Source organism: Scyliorhinus canicula, chromosome 8 (assembly GCF_902713615.1).
Source record: "Scyliorhinus canicula chromosome 8, sScyCan1.1, whole genome shotgun sequence".
NCBI lineage: Eukaryota > Metazoa > Chordata > Chondrichthyes > Carcharhiniformes > Scyliorhinidae > Scyliorhinus > Scyliorhinus canicula.
Genome location: NC_052153.1, coordinates 159015248 through 159036820, shown reverse-complemented (window position 1 = coordinate 159036820; position 21573 = coordinate 159015248). Strand labels below are relative to the sequence as shown.

Sequence of the window (21573 nt, the reverse complement as noted above, 5' to 3'; positions counted from 1 at the left end):
TAAAAAAATCTTCAACTTCTTCTACATATGCACTTAGTGGTAGTGAGAAATGAAGACACAGCTTCCAGTTCTTTATCTGCTTGGCATTTCAGCCGAGTATGAATGGGAATGCTGCAGTCGCCACCCCTTTTCCGGGGCTAGCTTCATGAAAATTTATTTGCCCATGATTATAATCCATTGACCCTTTTGTGTATGCATGTGTACACGTAGTGCCAACACGACTGAACTCAACTACCGTAAGATTGTCTGCTGGCTCTCCTAAACTGACACATACAAAGAATGCTTACTTGGACTAAATTCTGAAGGATTACTGTAGCCCAAGATGAGCCTTTGGAAAAATGTCATGTGGTTGGGAGGAGGGAAAAAGGCTGTGAGTAATTTGGCTTCTTATTTGCTCTTGTTCATTCTAGGATCCTAATCAGTTGATTCGGGCAAGTGCTTTACGAGTTCTGTCCAGTATTAGAGTATCAATCATTGTTCCAATAATGATGCTGTCTATTAAGGAAGCTGCCAGTGATCTGTCTCCGTATGTCCGGAAAACTGCTGCACATGCCATTCAGAAACTTTACAGGTGGGTAGATTTTGGTGAGATTTCAGTTTCTAACATTCAGATTGTTGTTATCAGTAATCCCAACATTCTTTGGAGCCTTTGAGTGATGGAATATGCACAAGTTGGTTGCTTTGTTTCTTGCATTACTTTAAATGTACTTCATTGATTGTAAAATACTTTGAGATATCCAGTGGTCATTAAAAGATTTGTATAAAACCCAAGTATTTTTTGGTGAACCTTCTACCATCAACGTTCCTCAGTTGAAACTTAACTGGACCAACCACATGACACAAGAGTAGGTTAGAGGCTGGGTATTCCGTGCTGAGTAGCTCAACTCCTGACGTCCAAATATGTCCTCATCTACAAGGCACAAGTGATGGAGTACTCGTCACTTTTCCTTGATGAGTGCAGCTTCCAAAATATTCAAGAAGATCGACGTCATCCAGGACAAAGGAGCCTGCTTGAACGACAACCCAACCACAACCTTAAATGTTCACCCACCTCCCCACCACTGCCACACCCCACCTCCCCACCACCTAGAAAATGCACTGCAGCAATGTGCCATGCCCCCTTTAACAGCGCCTTCTAAACCTGTGATCTCTACTACCTGGAAAGACTAGGGCACCAGACGCTTGAGAACTCCACTCGCCCTCTGAGCCTCGTGTCTCACTGAATTGGAATGATATTACTGTTTCTTTGCTGTCTCTGGTTCAAAATCCTGGGATTTCCTCCCAAATAGCACTCTGAATGTACTTGCACTACTTGAACTACTTGTAATTCAGAAAAGATGGTACTCTCCCTATTGATGATGCTCTCATCCCAGGAAAAAGTAAAAATAAAATGTCATGCATTGTCTCCAATTTAATGCTCCAGTTCACCATGTTAATTAAAACTTGAAAATCAGGAATTTATCATCTCAGTTCTATTTTTTTGTTCTTACCCACAGTCTAGATGCAGAGCAGAAAGAACCATTAGTAGAGATCATAGAAAAACTACTGAAAGATAAAAGTACGGTGAGTCATGCAGCTCACATTATCAAATTCTTTCAAGTTTATAAGATGTTGATGAGTATTTCTGCCAGGCGTCTGTGCTATTCATGACAGATTATTTTGAAGGTAGATGCAGTGAAGTCGGGGCTGGTTAGCTCCATTGGCTGGGCAGCTGATTCATTGATGTAGAACTACACCAACCGCACGGGTTCAAATCCTGCACCGGGATTTCCCAACCTTGGCCCTCGCCTGAGGTGCGGGGATCTTCAGGTTAAATCACCACTAGTCAGCTCTCAAAGGGGAGAGCAGCCTATGATTCCCTCGGACTGTAGCAACATTTTTTTTTTACACAGTGAAGGAGGCGGCCATTCAGCCCATTGCGTTTGCACTGGCTCTCAAAGAGCATTCTACCTGGTCCCACTCCCCTCCCATATGCCGTAACTTTGCACATTCTTTTCAGATAGGAATCCAATTCCATTTTGAATGCCTCGATTTACCCTGCCTCGACCACCCTCTTGGGAAATTTGCTCCAAACTTCAACCACTCTCTGGGTGAAAAAATATTTCCTCACATCACTTTTACTCCTTTTGCCAATGATTTTGAATTTGTCTTCTCGTTCTTGATGTTCATTGAGTGGAAGAGGTTTTTCACTATTTATCCTGTTTATCCCCCTCAGGACTTTGAATACTCCTGTCAAGTCTCCTTTCTGCTTTTGTTTCTCTAAGGAAAACAGTGCCAACCTCTTCAATCTGTCCTCATAGCTGCAGTTCTTTATCCCTGGAGATATTCTTGTGAATCTGCTCTGTACTTTCTCTGCCTTCAAATCCTTCCTCAAATATGGTGCCCAAAAGTGAACACAGAACTCCAGATGAGGCATAACTAGTGCCTTATACAAGTTCAACATTAATTTCTTGCTCTTGTACTCAATGCCCTTATTAAAAAAGTCAAAGTTACTATATGCTTCATTAAATACTCTTTCAACATACCCTGCCGCTTTCAATAACATATATACATATATTGGGAGGTCCCTCTGCTCCTGCACCTCTTTGAGAGTTTCCCTTTATTTACTGCTGTCTCCATTTCCTTCCAAAATAAATCACCTCGCATTTCTTGCATTGAACATCATCTGCCACTTGCCTGTTCAATCAGCCAACATCTATGTCCTTTTGATATTCAAGACTATCTTAATCATTGTTGACAATATTTCTCATCTTCGTATCATTTGCGAGTTTTGAAATCATGCCCTAAACGCCAGTCTAGGTCATCAATATATATCAGGAAGAGCAAGGGTCCTAATAATGACTCCTTGGGAACACTACTGCACAACCTTCCTCCAATCTGAAAAACAACTATTTATCACTACTGTTTCCTGTAACTCAAACAATTTCTTATCCAAGTGCCTAATTCTTCTTTTATCCCATGATCTAGAATTTGTCTACAAGTTGAGTCGGAAACGTTAGGGACCTTCAAGCGGCTATTGGATAGGTACATGGATTAGGATAGAATAATGGAGTGTAGATTGGTTTCTTCTTAAGGGCCGCACGGTAGCATTGTGGATAGCACAATTACTTCACAGCTCCAGGGTCCCAAGTTCGATCCGGTTAGTTGTCAATTTAATTGATCACTTTCAATAGAATGCTCTGAAGCAATTGAAAAGTCTGATTTTGTTCATCTAAAATCGAAAGTTTTAAAAGATGGGATGTTTCACAGAGCAACATGGTAGCATTGTGGATAGCACAAATGCTTAACAGCTCCAGGTCCCAGGTTCGATTCCGGCTTGGGTCACTGCACATCCTTCCCGTGTGTGCGTGGGTTTCCTCCGGGTGCTCCGGTTTCCTCCCACAGTCCAAAGATGTGCAGGTTGGGTGGATTGGCCATGATAAATTGCCCTTAGTGTCCAAAATTCTATGATTAACCTAGGATAAAAGTTTGGCACAACATCGTGGGCCGAAGGGCCTGTTCTGTGCTGTATTCCTCTCTCTCTCTCTCTCTCTCTCTCTCTCTCTCTCTCTGTTGTGTAGCACTTTATCAAATGCCTATTAGAAATCTAAATATACCACATCAACAGTGTGCCCTTAATGACAATCCCTGATCCTTTTCACCAGTCTGGGCTCAATAAAATCTGAGATGGATCTGCAGGTATCAATTATTGTTTTATTTCCACCAGCTTGCAAGGCTGACTCACTCGTGGGACCTTAGAACACGCAGCTGTCTTCTAGAGCTCCCAAACGTTAGTGAGGGAGAGAACAAAGAAAGAAATCACAGCACATATTGATTGAATCACATCAAGATTTGCATACAAGCTTCCCATTGGTCATTCTATACACCTTCTGACCTGGCCATATATCCTGATTGGCTCACTTCACATTTCTCAATCCTGGGCATCTTGTTACCCAGCATCCTTTTTGCCATCCTCTGCACGAGGCTACCCTCCCCCTTTCTAGCCAGGCTTTGCTGAATTCCTTTGTCCTTTGTCTGTGAGCTCACTACCATCGGACCGGCCCTATTATCTATACTATTTTAACTAACAATCCTATTTTATATCACATTCATTTGTTCAATTCCTCATTATCAGCCTTCTCCGTTACCACCTCAAAAAACAAATTAGTTCAATATGATTTTCTCTGAATTAATACATGCTGGCTTTCCTTAATTATCCTACACTTGTCTAAATGACACTTGGATTTTGTACTGAACCATAGTAACCTGTAGTTTTCCAATGATTGAAGTCAAACTGACTGGTCAGCAGTTGCCAGCTTTAGCTTTGCACCCCTTTTTGAACATGGGTGCAAAATCCACAATTATCTATATACATTCGTATATAAGGACTTGTTCTTTGCAGACCAAAGGGAAAAGTGCAAGCCTTGCGCCTTTTGTGGGGAGCATATAGTTCCCTGTTGCTTTCTCCATGACAATGCCTTGGCCAATCAGAGTCTACTTACCAATCAATCAGCACCCTTTTCTCCTGTAGTATAAATTGTTGAAATTTGGCATTTCTGGATTTTTATCCTGATTATTGCAAGGCTTTAAAGCTTTGGCAACTTGTTTCTATTTTTTCAGCAATGCTGAAAATCTCCTCAATTAACTTGTATCATCTGCTATGGTTATACTTCACACTGTCCCTTTTCAATTTATTTCCACATTCATGACAACTGAACTTTAAATTGAGTAGGAAAGACCCATTTTATAACAAATGTACCATTTTAAGCATATTGATTAGTTTTGAGTGTATCAGATTGATTCAAAGCCAGTTTTTAAAACAAAATTGCAAGGACTTTATCTTGGACTGCAGAATAACAAACGATTTGATATAACAATATTATTTTCATCTCTTCCGTCTTTCTAATATCTTCTGGTGAAGCTGAAAGGTCAGTGAGGAAATTAGCCAATGATATGCTGTGCTCCAAGGTGGATACTTCCTAATTTTTGTCCAAAATCTTCAACTTTGGACCACCCACTTAACATTTTCTAGTTTTGATTTTCTGCTTTTCCATGTGATGGTAAATGAAATGAGTTTTCTTGAGATTGATTCTCTAAGTTGCTTCTGCCACCACCTTTGCACCAAAATGCAGCCGTCGTCGTCTCTCTCTCTCTCTCTCTCTCTCTCTCTCTCTCTCCCTCTCTCCCTCTTTTCTCCCCCTCTCTCTCTCTCTCTCTCCCCCCCCCCCACACACAGCCATGGTTTTCCTTTTGCCTCTGAAAGCATGCTAAAATGAATGCTTTTCCTGTTCGAAACAAAGAACAAGGCCTCGGCCCTCGAGCCTGTTTTCAAATTCTTCTTTGTATTTGGGCATTTCTTGCGGTTTCTTCCGTCCTGTTCTTGCAGGTATTCTGAGGGAAATTTGATTTGTCCTGACTTACTGTGGGTAATGCCTTACTCGTTCCACTCATGGGGTTCTTATAAAGGAAGATATCACTGTGCAGTCATTCATGTAGCGTGTTGAGTACTGATCTCAAATATGTCCATGCTCACATAGTTGCTGGAGAGTGCAAAAAGAAGTTTCTGCACTTACAAGTAGCAGACAGATGCTATCAATATGAATGTAAGAGAAACTGAAGGATGAGAAAAGCTGTATGGTCCATTGGATTTGTCCCTCTAGTATTTCAACTTGCTCAGCCTAGCATTCAATTGCATCGTGAAGCTCCTTTGATGTCACTACCTTGCCTGGTAAATCATTTGAAATGTTTGTCACCCTTTGAAAGAGGATTTCTTTTTCAGAAATCTGTTTAAATTTGCTTTTTGCTTACTGACATTATGTCCTCTCATGGTGGCCTGATTTATGTTATAATTATGATGGTGTGAATTTTCTGGTGTCAGCTATGCATTTAATACCATATATAACCGAGTTCATTCCTGAACTACCTTTTTCTGTAGACTATAGTGCTTAAGGTTCAATAATCTTCTTTCATACCGTGTACTTTTTCAAGAAAAATACTTTTATTCAGAAAAAGTTTTCACTATAACAAAGTAACAAAAGTACAGCAAATCCCAACAACAAACGATACCCACCTGAACCCCAGTCCACTGCGTACCCCCCTCAGCCACCCATACAGGAAATAGAACTTTAACAAAGAGAGAAACGCCCCACCCCCGAACAACTGACGGTAATTAGTTCCCTAAAAAGGGAGATAAAAGGCTGCCACCTCGAGTACACCCTCCATGGTTTACTTGACCTTCTCAAGAAACAAAAATTCCATAATTTCTCCCAGCTAGGCTGAGGCAGGGATGGGGACCCCCACCCAAGCAGAACTCTGCTCCGGGCTATTAACGATGCGAAAGCTAATAATAGGAATAACCTTTTATTGTCACAAGTATGAAGTTACTGTGAAAAGTCCCTAGTCGCCACATTCAGGCGCCTTTTTCGGGTAAGCTGGTACGGGAATTGAACCTGCGCTGCTGGCCTTGTTCTGCATCACAAACCAGCTGTCTAGCCCACTGAGCTAAACTAGCCCTTATGCTGGGACATCTGCCTTTGTCCTGGTCTGCAGCACTGAGCCCGATACTTGAAAAATGGCCACCAATGGGCATGGCTCCAACTGAGTACCAAAGGTTCCCGACATAGTGTCAAAAAAGGAGACCCAGAAGATTACAAACTTGGGCCAAGACCAAAACATGTTTGCATGATTCGCTGGCCCCCTAGATACCCTTCAGTACTATCCTACTCCTGCAAGTAGAACCCACTCGTGTGCGCCCAGGTCAGGGGCACCCTGTTCCCCACCTTAAACTGGATGAAGCTTAACCTAGCACATGAGATGGTGAAGTTGACCCTGTGGAGAGCCTCAGCACACACACGCACAGGCACGCACAGGCACGCACACACGCACAGGCACACGCACGCACACACACACACACACACACACACACTTCTTGCAACAAAGCTTGCTCCCTCGACAACATCTGCCTAGAAATATCCAAACGCTACCCTCCCTTAACTGGCAATGACAGGATCCTCTCCAAGAATGAGGGCAATGGTGCCAGGGAGATGAAGAAAGCTCCTCACACAAAGTGAAAATTAAATGAAAATCGCTTATTGTCACGAGTAGGCTTCAATGAAGTTACTGTGAAAAGCCCCTAGTCGCCACAATTCGGCACCTGTTCAGGGAGGCTGGTACGGGAATCGAACCGTGCTACTGGCCTGCCTTGGTCTGCTTTAAAAGCCAGGGATTTAGCCGAGTGAGCAAACTTGCAAATGTCTGAATACGTTCATTCTTGAAATCTGGAACTTCGTTCGACACCCATCCACACTGGTGAACCTACCTTCAAGAAACATGTCCCTAAACCTCCCCAGCCTCTCTCTCTCCGTTGCTCTGAACGATAAAATGAAGCCAGATGGTACAAGTCAATGGTTCCTGCAAATCGGATCCAACAGCAACATGCGGCCTAGTTTAAAATGCTGCCTAAACTGATTCCAAATCCTCACAGTGGCTATCGCCACTAGGCTCGAAGTGAATCTTGGAGGGGAAAATGGGAGTGGGGCATTATCCAGGACCCTCAGACTCGATCCTAAGTACCAACCCTCCTCCTTCCATCCCCATATAGAATCTGGATCCGTGAGTCACCCCTGCCACCTTATTAATATTTGCTACTCAATTGTAGATTGCTTGTCTCTTTGCAGAAACATCCTACAAACCTGTGGGGTCCTACCAGCCCAAATAAAAGTAGATATCAATTTATTGACCCTGCAAAAGAGAGCCTTGGGAAGAAAGACTGTGACACAAGGGGGGGGGTAAATCTTGGGGGAATATTCATCTTCACCATCTGTACCCTTCCCGCGAAGTTCGGAGGGGTCCCACCTTTTCAAGTTGGCCTTCACCCCATCCACCAGGCTAGCAAAATTAAGTTTATGGAGTGAGGCCCATTCGAGGCCATCTGGATTCCCAGATAATGGAAGCTAGTCCTGGCCGAGCGAAACGGCAAACTTCCCAGATCAGCTTCCCTCCCTGGGGAGTTTACCAGAAAATGTTCACTGTTGCCCAGATTCAGCTTCCCAGATTCAGTTTGCACCCAGAGGAGGAGTTGAAAATCCTAAGCAGCATCATTATCTTATCCACATTGGAGAGTAGGTCTGTGGTATATAGTAGTAAATCATACGCAAATAAGGACATTTTATGCCCCCCATCCCCCCATGCACTATCCCCCTCCATCTGGTGGATGATCTCAAAGCAATCTCAATTGCTATGGCAAACAAAAGACGGGACAATGCACACCTTGTACCCCTATTCAATTGAAAATAACTTTAACTAAGGGCATTAGTATGAACACTCGTAGTGGGGGCCCTGTACAAAAGCTTAATCTATAATATAAATTTTGGCCTAAAGCCAAACCTGCCAAAGATTTCAAAGAGGCACCCCCACTCAACCCCGTCAAACACTTTCTACGCGTTCATTGAAATGATCACTTCTGGCTTGGGACCTAGGGAGAGCGACAGAACAAGTTTAACAATCTTCGAATGTTGGCCGACAACTGGCAGCCAATAAAAAAAAGCAGTTGCTCCTTTGAAATCACCCCAGGAAGGCAGGGCTTCAAACACATTGCCAACACCTTAGCCAACAACATAGCAACAGCATTTAACAACAAAATAAGTCGACACGATCAGTATTAAGGAAACTGATGCCTCCGCCAACATGGCTGGCAATACCCAACGGGAAGCGGAATCATTAAACATATCCAGTAGAAGTGGGACCAACTGACCCACAAACTGTTTTGAAAATTTCATAGGGAATCCATCTGGAAGCCGGTGCTTTACCTGTCTGCATGAACCTTCTAGAGTTCATGACCTCCGGCCTTCTCTCCTGCTTCCATCCAAAAACTATATCTTTGATCTCTCTTCTGGGGCTCTGACTTGTACAGCTCTTGGTAAAAGACCTCAAACGCTTCTAACTTTCTCTGGGGAGAAAACCAACCTGCCACCCGAGTCCCTAATCTGTACTATCTCCCAGGAGTCAGCCTGGCGTCTCTACTGGTGCGCTAACAGATGACTGGCCTTCTCCCCATATACATAAAAGGTCCTCCAATGTTCACCATCTTGCCCGTCGACAACAATTCTGATTCCGCCTGCAGTTTCTTTCTGCTCGCCAACAACTCCGCTGTCAGGGCAATCGAGTACTGGCGGTCCCCCTTGAAAATGGAATCCACCAGCCTCTGACTCTCCACCCGTCCCAATTTATCCGTTTGGGCCTTGTCAGAGATTATCTCCCCACTAATGACCACCTTCAGGGCTTCCCAGAGAGTGGAAGGCGAGACTGCCTTATTCTTGTTAAACTCAGCATACTCCCCAGTGACTGAGGATATACGCTCACAAAGTCTCTTAACTGCGAGCAATGCCATGTCCAATCCACCCGGGGGTCACTAAGAGTGGCCTGGCCTGATCATCCGGTCCACTGCCATCCCAGTTCAGTGCATACACATTGACCAATAACACCGATGTGCCCGTCACCGGCCCACTGACAATTACGTACCTCCACCTGTATCTGCTAATGTATCAACTACAGAAAATGACACCCTCTTATTGATCAATGCAGTGGCCCCCACACTCTGCAATCAAAACCCAAATGATATATCTACCCCACTCAGTTCTTCCGCAACCTTGTTTGATCCTAGATTTACAAATGGGCCTCCTGTTTAAAAAAAACACATCCGCCTTCGAACTTCTGAGGTGCGCAAACACCTTTATTGGGCTGTACATTCCAGGTTATCAACCGGACAGGGCCCACCTCCCCTTAAAAAAGAAAAAATTATCCCAATGGTAACAAGTTGCAGATATCCATCCTGCTCTGCACCTGTTAACTAGCTTTGCAGTTAGCAAGGTGACCCCCGCACAGGGTAAAATCAAAGACAACTAAACAGAATGCCAGCAATCAGCCTCCTCCCATACCAAAATTTTATACAGAACAGTAGAGGAAAATCAACCCCCAACCTCCACCGCACAAACCAGTCCAACAGTACAAAATGCAAACCCCAACTTCTCCCAGAAAAATCACCCAAACAAAGCCTCATCATAACCCCATGCCCTCCCCCACAGTACTAAAATCCCACAATAAATACAGATGCGGATGAACCTAACTGAACAAGTATCAAACTTCTTAGTCCTTGAGCACTTTAGTTCACCCCCAGTCTGTGCTTCTTGATGAACTCATTTGCATCCTCCAGTGCATCAAAGTAGTCATCTCTCCCCTTGAAAGTCACCGCAGATGAGCCGGGTACACAACACCAAATCTCATTGCTCTTGTACAGCATGACTGTGACCTTATTGAATGCCGTACGCCTTCTTGCCAGTTCTGCCCCGACGCCCTGATGTATCTTGATGCTGTGGCCCTCTCACCTACAGTCTTGGTGGTCCTTCACCCACTTCAGGACCCGTTTCTCATCTTGGTACCTGTGAAACCTCAAGAAGATCCCTCGTGGTGGCTTCCCAGATCTGGGCTTCTGCCTCAGCAACTGATGGGCCTGGTCCAATTCCGAGGGAGCGGCATTCCTTCCCGCTCACCACCACCAACTTTCCAAACATGTTGGATATAGACCGTAGAGTTTCAGCCCTCCAGATCCTCCGGTAGCCCAACAATTCTTAGATTTTGCCATCTGGAGTGGTTCTCCAGATCGTCCATCTTGGCCTTCAACACTTCACACTCTTCAGCCAGCATCGCCATCTCTGCCTACAGGGAGACAATCCTGTCACCATGGTCCTAGAGTGCCACCTCCACCTTCTGTATCACCACATCTTACTTCTCTATCCAAATTAGGATAGAGAAGTAATTCGGCCCATCTTCTCCAGGGCCACCTGAATAGGGGTGAAAGTCCCCTCCATTGCTTTCTGTGGATCCTCAGAGACCTCCGGCCGTTGATTCTTAAATTTGTTTCAACCCCCAGCCTACACACAACCACCAAGGCTCGAAGGGGTTTTGAGTTCTGAGACGATCCCTTGCCGGACCTCTGCCTTGTATTGTTCTTGCTGGCTGTCATCTTTGTGAGGGGACCCTACCCCATCAAACTAAGCAAATTTTTCCCCCAAACATTTCCCATGGACGGTGTTGGAGGAGAAGCAATGATGTGGTAGGATGAAGGGAGGCAGACATTTCAGTTCCAGTTATTCAATCTTTTTATCTTTCTGTTTTGCAAGATATCTTGAAAATTAATTCCTGTCGATGTCAGTGAATTGACAGTTTCGGTAGAAGGCCTCTCCATACAACGTTGTATTAAATTGAGGAGTGCTGACATGCATTTGAAATTCCTACTTGTACCATATCTGAACTTTGATCCATCTGTGTTATTCCGTTACTGATGATCATCTGTTAGTTGAAGAAGTTCAGAAGCTAAGCCAGTGAAATAAACTCAAGTCCTTAATTATTAGAATCTTGTAGGGTTTTTTTCTTGAACCCTGACAGACCAGACAAAGCCATTTAATAGTGTTGGTGTTATTCTTGTATTAACGGGATTTGACAGTGAAAGTCCAAACTAACCTGACATTTTAAAGTAGTTTAATGCAGCCTATTTTCTTCAGTTTGAATTGTGTGACAGAGTAATTTTCATCTGTCTTTGTAAACTGTTATTTCAACACTGAAAGTATGCCTGTTAACATATCAGTTACTATGCAGATCATTGGGGCTGTTGAAGTGTACAAACATTTTTAGGTGGAGAAATGAGATCAGTCATTGCAATTATTGTGTACAAAATGAACAAAATTCTGAAGGAAGTACAGAGTAGTTATTACAGTTTTTTCTTCAATTTTATTTTGTCTTCCGCTCTACCTGTGCTAATACGTCATGGGAGCACTTGCAGTCATCTGATCCGCAGTTGCCTGACTTTAAAAAAAAAAAAATTAGATCATGGGATGTGGACATCGCTGGCTGGGCCTGTATTCATTGCGTATCCCTGAGGGCTGTGGATCTGGAATCACACGTAGGCCAGCTTTCCTTCCCTAAAGACATTAGTAAACCAGATGGGTTTTTACGACAATTGACAGTGAATTGCTTTCATGGTCATTGTTAGATTTTTAATTCCAGATTTTTTGAATTGCTGTGGCGGGATTTGAACACGAGTCCTCGAAGGATTACGCTGGGTCTCTGGATTACTGGTCCAGCGACGATTCCACTATGCCACTGCCTTCCCCCTACATGTGACATAGATCCAATCATCTAACCCTCCATATTCTCAAAGCTTTGCCATTGGCATTGTTTCTGTAATAGAAATAATATTGTTATTAAGTGAGAGATGTGCAATATGAATGCAACAAAGTTTTAAATTATTCATTGTTAGGCTATGAACAGTTTCTCTGACTTCAATTTGATAATTGAAAGTTTCAAAATCCAGTTATTGAGATGAATTTTTGAAATTAATTGAAGGAATGCCTTGCTGAACTGTAGCTTTATGAATTTTGTAAGAATATGATCATGAGCCAGAACTTTATGACTTTTTTAGAATTTGAATTAATTTGAAAAAGTGGAATAATGATTCTGGTGCCTGACCATAGCCACCAATTTAAAGGTGCAGAGGTTAAGTAGAATAATTGGTTTTGCATCTTTGCACTTCCAGACAGTTTGTCCCATATACAGTTGGTTTGCTATTATATTTTTATTTAACTGATATAAGGGAACTCAAAGCAAGCTCCATGGGTTAATGAAATTCTAATTTGCTATTAAATGTTCAAAAATATACCTGCGTGAAGAATTCCAGAAAAGTTAATTCATATAAACTCCCTCTTCCCTTTAAGGTTAAACTTTTATTCGAATCACTGAAGACCATAAGAGCAGAAGCAGGCCATTTGGCCCATCGAGTCTGCTTAGTCATTCAGTAAGATCATGACAGATCTGATATCGTAACTCTCAACTCCACTTTACTGCTTTATCTCCATATCTCTTGGTTTCCTGACCGGTACAAATCTGTATATCTCAGCCTTGAGCATACTTTACAATCCAGCCTCTACGGCTCTCTGTGGTAAATAATTCCACAGATTCACTACCCTCTGAGAGAAGAAATTCCTCCTCATCTCTGTCTTAAATGGATGAACCCTTACTCTGAGATTATGCCCTCTGGTCCTTGACTCTCCCACAAGAGAAAACAACCCCTCAAGCATTTATCCCTTGAGAATCCTCTCCGGTCATCTCTGATGCTTCTAAACTCCAATGAGTACAGACCCAACCTACTCGACCTGTCCTCATAAGAAAACCTCTCCCTTCCTGGGATCAACCTCGTGAACCTTCTCTGAATTGCCTCCAATGACAGTATATCTTTCTTTAGATGAGATGAAAAGAGTTCAAAGTATTCCAGGTGTGGTCAACTGTGGGGCTGGTTTAGTAGTGGGCTAAACAGCTGGCTTGTAATGCAGAACAATGCCAGCAGCACGGGTTCAATTCCCGTACCGGCCTCCCCAAACAGGCGCCGGAATGTGGCGATTATGGGTTTTTCACAGTAACTTCATTGAAGCCTACATGTGATAATAAGCGATTATTATTATTATTATTATTATTACTACTACTAGTGCCTTGTGTAATTTTTAAAGTATTTTAATTGGATTTTTAGGCTTTTACAGATATTGTAACAAAACAAAAAAGGAAATAGTTATCAATGCGAAACAGGTACAGTATAGAACAAGAATCATAGCAAACTTGGGAACAGATAAGACAGGATGAGTTCAGGACAGTATCCACAAATGTGCACAGTGGTTAGCACTGTTGCTTTACAGCGCCAGGGATCCAGGTTCGATTCTCGGCTGGGTCACTGTCTGTGCGGAGCCTGCACATTCTCCCCGTGTCTGCGTAGGTTTCCTCCGGGTGCTCCGGTTTCCTCCCACAAGGTGCCGGACTGTGGCGACGAGGGGATTTTTGCACAGTGACTTCATTGCAGTTTTAATGTAAGCCTGCTTGTGACACTAATAACGATTATTATTATTCTTTCCACGGAACCTGTCTATACCAGTGCAGGATATAGTCAACAGCACAAAGATACATCATAACCAACATTACAAAAAAAAATCAAAAGGAAGTCCACGAGAACCCTAGCGCTAAGGAGACAATTGCATATATACCCCACAGTGCAATCCAACCCCCATCCAGGCCCAGGTCAAAACCACACTAGTCAAATGAGTACAAAATTATGACAAAAGGGGAGAGGGCTGGCAGCAACAACAGGTCCAGGTTATTCCCAGACCCAGGGTCTCTCATTGAAGAAAAAGAAAATAGGGAAGACTGGAGCAATCACAACCAACCTGGGTTGCAGGTCCAAGTTCCCAACAGCGCATGTGAACTATCCATCAACCAAAAGGGAATAGGCAAACTCCCCACCCCCCTTCCAGGGAACAACAAGATTATTAAGAGGCCCGGAATTCAAGTAAGTAATTCAAGTCAGCTTTGTTCCCAGCTGAAGGAGTGCCCCGCCCCAGGGGGAAGGGAGCCATCAAAATGCCCCTCAATAGGGGCACTCTGAGAGGAAGGATCGACCCGCCCCCAGCGGCAGGGAACCCACCCAACAACCAGGACCACCCAGGGAAAAAACAACCCTACCATAGAACAAGCATTCAAAACTGGACTCACTCCTAAACAGTGAATGCGTCAAGACTCAGCCATTTGCTACATTCGCCAAAGCTAAATCTCACGAAGCAGCCCAAAGGAAAGGCAAGCGTTAAGGGAGGACACACCAGAAGATTCACCTCCGGTGTCTCTTTGAGAAGATGAAAAAGGAAGATGGAAAACGAACCATCAGAACTAATCACTTGGATAACAGGAAATTGGCATCCACCCAAACCTCCAACCTCTCGAGCAATCGCCCAACTCATACCAAGGAAGAGGAGAGTCAGACATTCAAACAACAAAGAGATATCACGTCTACCCCAGGGAAAAGGAAACGGATATCTACCAGGCACAGCGTCGGCCTATCCCAGAACCTACAGACACCCGGGTGCCAAACCCAGCCTCCTGGGTTCCCCCCGCAGATGCCCTCAAGGGACAATCATTAGGGATAACAGGATACCGACGACGACATCAGGCCTGGCCTAGCCCAGCGTTACCCTTAATAAAAGCCTACATCCCGCCGAGAATACGCCTACTCAACCGGAACTGTGGCAAGACATTTCCCCACCTGCAAAGAAAGGATAAACACTATGGCCTTATCCAAGGGGCGACCCCAGTCCAGAGGAAGAAGAACCATCAAGACACCCATAAAATAGCATTCTGGGGGAGGGGGGTTGGTCCTCCTCCCATCACCCAACAGTCTCCGCCTATCCCACCAGGCCAGGATAGGACCAGGACCAACACCATGCTCAGCCAGATGAGAAAAGAAAAAAGAACTCCCCAGCGAGTAAACACCCAAACCGGATCACAGAAACCACCACCATACATAGGATACCCAAGCCCACCCTCATCCCCAACCATGGACACCATCACCACCATGGCCTGTTCCAATAATTTCAATCCTACATAATGGACCAGACACGTTATTCATTCGAATAGTATCAAAAACTGCTAAGGAGAAACCAGTATTCGGAGAAAAGACAAACTTGGCCCGAAGGAGGAGTCAAACAGAGCCTAGTCCTCCCTCTAGGATAACCAGACGTCTGCCGGGGCCAAAAAAGAACAGATTCTGAAAACAACAAAAAAAACGTAAATGGATTAGTTCTAACGAGAGGAGCTATCCTCAGTCACAGCGAGGGTGAACTAACCCTACCAACCCCAACCTTCCAACTCGCTTCCTGCTTCAGTTCTGCTCATGTTCCTTTTAAACAAGGCAAGGGAGAGAAAACTAATAACATCCCCTCTCTCTATCACAAGGATTATAATACATGATAAGGCATGATTACATTTAGGATTGAAATTGTGCACAAATCCCACTCTCCACATTCGATTCAACATGACATGAACTTGCTAAATCAGGATAACCAACAGTACAGGTCATCACACCAATATTACAGAAGAAAGACAGCATCAAGCAAATGACAACATGATCAACAGCATGTCTCGGATAACTGAAATGCAGGGCAATGCTCAGGATAAATCCTTCTTCATGGATACAGGAAGAAAGCAGAGGTTAAGGGTAAAACCAGGATCAATAAGCACTCTTCAGAATCTTTCAAGGATTCCAACGATCAAAAAATGAGACACCATTACTTCCACCATGCAGTCCCACCAACACCCAGTCGATCTACATCCTAGGCCTTGGCCAGGGGAGATGACTTGACTGGTTTGGCCACCTCCAACCCCTCACAATGAGTATCCGGAATGGGACAAAACTGGACCAGTGATCGGAAGACCAAACTGACCCCATGCCACGACAGGATATGTTGTTCTCCATTGAATTTGAGACACCCAGCCTCTAAATGAAGATTCCCAAAGCATGGCAGCCAATTCTCAATCTCGCTCAGGAACTCTTCCTCCACCTCACGCCAAGGGCTGGGCCTGGTGGTATAACCCTCTCGACCCTCCTCTGTTTTCCAAATGTCAGGATAGATAACAAGCCATGCAACAGGATTTTGACAGTGCGGAGGTGGATCCCCTTCAGGGGCAATGTTCAAAATACAGATTACAAAGCTTTCTCTTGTGCCTCTTGCCCCCACTAAAGATACCACAATTCTTGGACTTAAGCCTTGACGACCTGTACCGCAGAGCTGAGATTTTCAGCCAGAACTGCATATTCTTTAGTAGCCACCATCCATCGATGCACACCACACCGTCAAGGCGGGAACCTTCAGTAACTGCCACTGAAAGCAGGACCTTACTCAGCGGTCATGAGCAAAATGGATTCAAGCCTATTTTATCTCTGCTCTCATGCAGCGACACCAACCACAAACTTCTCTGGATACAAGCCATGTAAACCAAGAAAAGACAAATACGAAATGTGCTCTTGGATGGAAAGACAGATTAAAAGATGAGCAGAGAGCAGAACTGGAGCTTGAAGAAATTCAGCCGCTCCCATGCTCACATCACGTGACCCCAGTCGGCTTGTATAGTTTTAACAAGATTTCCATATTTTCATACTCCATTTCCTTTGAAATAAAGGCCAACATTCTATTTGGCTTTGCTATTAGCTGCTGAACTTGCATGCTGGCTTTTTGTGATGTACGCAAGAGGACCCACAAATCCCTCTGTGCTGCAGCTTTCTGCAGTCTTTTTTCCATTTGAATTATAATCAACTCCTTTATTCTTCCTACCAAAGTAAGTAACGTCACATTTTCTTACATTACACTTCATCTGCCAAGTTTTTGCCCACTCACTTAACCTGTCTATATCCCTCTGTAGGCTACTTGCCTTCCCACCTATTTTTGTGTCATCCGCAAACTTGGCAATAGTACCTTCCCTTGTCTAAATCATACATATGTATTGCCAAAGTTGTGGCCCCAGCGTGGATCACTGTGGCAGTCCACGAGTTACTGGTTGCCATCCTGAAAATGCCCCTCTTATCCCATCTCGCATTTTTCTATTAGTTCGACAATGCTCTATCCATGCTATCCATAAAACCATTCCTCTATTACAATGTAGTTGAAAATTCTTTTTAAGTAAAGTAACTATTCATTAATAACATCGGTAGAGTTATGAATTTATATTGACCATGAGTGAGTATATTTATTATGGTTATGATTTTGCTGGCGAATTAATACTGTCAGATTATTTTGGCTTCCTCAAGTTGTTTTCTGGGGTATCTTTTATCGACATCAGCAGGCTTTTGGTTCTTAGACTGGTTGTTCTCACTGGCTAAGTGAAGGCCATGGGTGTTAGTAGCTATTCAGCATGGAAAGCATCGTGACAACCCTTTTTTGCCCTCGCATGGTGTCCACATGTGTGAATTTTCCACCAGGTGTCTTTGGATGAAGTAGGAACCCCATGACCGTTTACTAATGCTCACTGCAGCCCTATCAGCCATGGCCAAAAAAAAACAACAACTGAAATGGTATAAGCAAAGATTGGGGGCTTTCTGAAAGCAAATATATATTTCCGTCAGATGAAGCAATGCCTGTCTTTTAATGGTTGAACTATGCCATTGAATGCTATTTTTAAACAAAAGCACGCTGCCCTTCCACTTAAACTCCTATGTGTGAAGAATGAGAGATTATCTGGTGTGGTGTTAGCATTTAGAAATTGTGTGATCAAATCTACCGTTACAATCATGGTTGATCTCGCCTGGATTACAAGTAAATTTACCTCCGTTCATCACCTATCTCTGGACCGCATTTTAAACATTTTTATTCAATCTATCTTGAATAAGGAACCAACTGAAATTGATTTATATTTTGTTTCAATTGAAAATTAATCTTGCACTAATATGGTTATTGATTAAAAGCCTGCGACGGATCACATAAAATATCACTGAAGTAATAGAGAATAAACTGAAAGTGGCAATTGCAAACACATAGATGTTAAGTTTAAAACAGGTTGAAGTACTGACTCTAACGAATATGCACATGCATGTCTGTGTGTGTGTAATATGTTAGCATCTGCTTATTCAGTCAGATATGCTAAGTCATAGTTCATGAACATTGATTTGATAGTAACTGTTCACTGTTGTGAAAAAAAATGTAGCGAGTTTGTGCAGATGTTTCATTGTGATAGATCTATTATCCAGCTATTACAAGATAAATGACTGATCTTTCTAGTTTTCCATGCCTGCAGAAAATTGAAATAAGAAGGGAATATCATTTGGGCTGTATGATTAGGGCAGGTGGGATGGCCATTAATTTAAGAGAAGGGAACGCTGGCAGCAAGGGCTGACTTGTACTCTATTATCAATCACATCTCGCCACTCTTCTCGTGATGACCTAGCACTCTCAGGTTTGCGAAGCGCTAATTAGAATTCATGACAAAATAGATGCAAGGAAACGTTTTGTACCCTTCATAATTTTATAGGAAATTTATTGTTATTAGAGGAACCATTTGCTTCGTGTGATTTTTCCATTACCAGCTTGTCAACTAGCATAGATAATCTGGAGAAAATATGAACTCCATAGATTGGGTGTCACTTTTGTTGATGGTGCATGTAGTTTACCTAGGAACCCAGCTAATGGCTGAAGTTCTTAGCAACAGCACAGAAAATCAGCAGCCTCCAGTGGGAGAAAAATGAACTGTGTTTATTGGGTTAATGTAAAAAAGATATAAATGAAAAATTGCAATTTCAATTTGATAAGCATGCTGCTGATTTTGTTGAGAGTGAATTTTCTTCCTTCTAAAAGCAGTTGTGTTCTCAGTGAGATTGAAATTAAAATTCTTTTTATCTGTGCATCCATGTGAAGCTTGTGGTTTCTCCAGTATGAATGATTGCTGCCTGAGGAAAAGCTGACAGGTTAAAATTGCACCACATCAGATTGTTTTTAAAGAAACAGTCACTCCTTTGGCTAAGATTGGCTGAGATTCAGATTTGACAACAATTAACTGCTCTTTACATTGTGGTGTTGATGATGCAATGCCGAACATCTTTATTGTATTTGCACATTTAAAATTGCAGTTTATACGAATAACCTTGTCTGAAGTGGTATAATTACAATAATGTTCCGATATGAGTCCCCTTCCTTACCTCCCCACACACTCGTGCCATAATATTGTGGAAGCATTATTTCACAAAATAAGGGGAAGTTGAATAGTATAAATGGGCTTAAATAAATTGCATTTTCTTCAAAGTGTGAATTAGTCCACGAATATGCTTCAGCACTATACGGTATGCAAATATGGAGTGAAATTTGCTAATTTCTTTGCACTTCTGAAGAAGTGTTTTCCACTTTTTGCATTTGGCTATGAAGACTAATGGATTACTTTACTGCTTCAAAATTTCCCCAAATGAACCTGTGAATTATTGGCATGTTAACCTGGTAAAAATCCATGTAACAAAAATGTCTCTTTTTCAAATGACTATGTTTTCCTAAATCTAAACGTTGCAAAATAATTGTTGTAAAAAGAGTTTAAAATGTCATCTGAAAAACACCATGGCTGAGCTTTGTTAGTTGTACTCCAAATGTATCTCTTACTTGCAAAATGTGCATTAATCAAATTGCCGGGGATGAAAGCTGCTTTCTTACTACCGATTCAGTTACTTGTGCAGCTACATTTGAAGAATCATCGGTATTTTTTCCCATCGGCTTTCACTCTCTGTCCTTGTCACCCACAAATTAATATGTGCTGAGGCCCTTACTCCAATCCACCTCCCTCCTCACCCTTCTTCCCTGCATCACACGCACTGCACTTTGATCTGATCAAATATTCAAACAGCTCAATTTTTGCTGCTCATGAAATTTTTCATTTGTCATTAAATATGCATACTATTAAAAAAAAAATTGGGAGGAAACTTGTGAAGATTTGTTTATTGTGCTGATTTTCTATGACCTTGATACCAAGTTTGAAAATTTAGTGTGGTGGGTAGTAAACTTGTCTACGTCTAAACAAGCTGTATTCTACCATTTCTTTTTTAAATGACTGTTTAAATGGATTGAAATGTGGAAAGATAACGTGGAGGGTAAATGTGTTCAGAGTGTTTACTTTTTAGTTTGCTGAGAGCTGAAAATTAAATGTAATCAATTAGAATAAGTCTGTATTGTGATTGACTTAGGTTCATTTATTTTGCAGTATTGTGTAAATTTTGTTTTTACCCCCTCAGATATGTTTCCAGCGAGTTACTGGCATCATCTTTGTTTCAGCTTGATTAATTTATTGTGGTTTGACTGGACTCCAGGGAAGGTTGTCATTTTGTCCTTTGTGCTTGTCATACAGAGTGCACTGCTATTATGATGCCCCAGTCATCGATTTCTAGATACTAAGCAATTTGAAATAGTTTATATTTATCCGATGTTGTCTGTTGAAGTAGTTTGAGGTTGCCTATTGTATTTGTTGCAAGTCAAAGGTCAAAAATTTCTCTGTAGGAAATTGTCACATGCTGTGTACCTGTATACAATAATTACCTTTGAAACGCCGTTAACAGGTTAGCTTATTAGCCATTGCTTAAAGATCTTTGGCTAATACCATTTTTATTTATTTTGAGTTGTATGAATCTTGTACTCGGTAAGATGAAAGATCTCTTGAGCTAAGGAACGGAGTATATGTTCTATTTCAGTCATCTGGTGATGTACCTAATTCGTGTAAGGCTTCTTGCACTGTTGAAACAATGAACGGTGGGTGCCTACCCAATGGAAACAAAGACCACCTTTGGCACTGATGCCATTTGTATGTCCCATACTAGTTATCCTTGTGACCTGTCTTGATGGGATAGCCAGCTTAGCAAAATTAGTAGCATTTATTTGGTAATGCAGACAAACGGCCCAAATTCAAGTTTTGAAAAGCAATTTGTGTTTTGCGCCATAATTTGGCGATCAGTGTTCCGTTGGGTGGTAAGTCTCTCAACAAAGATGAGAAATTCATTGGGTTAGTTAGTGTTCATGGTCACTGATGAATGAGAGCCATAAAAAAAACATTTTTTCTCTTTTTTTTGAGTGAGAGGTATGTTTCCATGGGTTTTTGTTACGGATCTGGTACTGCGTAAAGAGTGAGTAATGCTGGAAAAAGAGACATGTCAAAGCTTTTCAGCTTGCACTCATCAGGATATTTCGCAAGAAGGGGAAAACATTTATACTA

At 42.4% G+C, this 21573-nt stretch overlaps 1 protein-coding gene across 3 annotated transcripts in view; it reads left to right on the top strand.

Moving 5' to 3' along the window:
• The window catches only part of ap3b1a (adaptor related protein complex 3 subunit beta 1a), a 358394-nt gene that overhangs the window by 75867 nt on the left and 260954 nt on the right, over nt 1-21573 (top strand). For all 3 annotated transcript variants that reach the window (XR_005461652.1, XM_038805547.1, XM_038805548.1), the window contains exons 5-6: nt 411-571; nt 1497-1563. Coding sequence is in view for 2 of the 3 variants with exons in the window: in XM_038805547.1 (XP_038661475.1) it covers nt 411-571; nt 1497-1563 (228 nt within the window). In the remaining variant the exon portion in view is untranslated. The remainder of the gene's footprint in view (nt 1-410; nt 572-1496; nt 1564-21573) is intronic.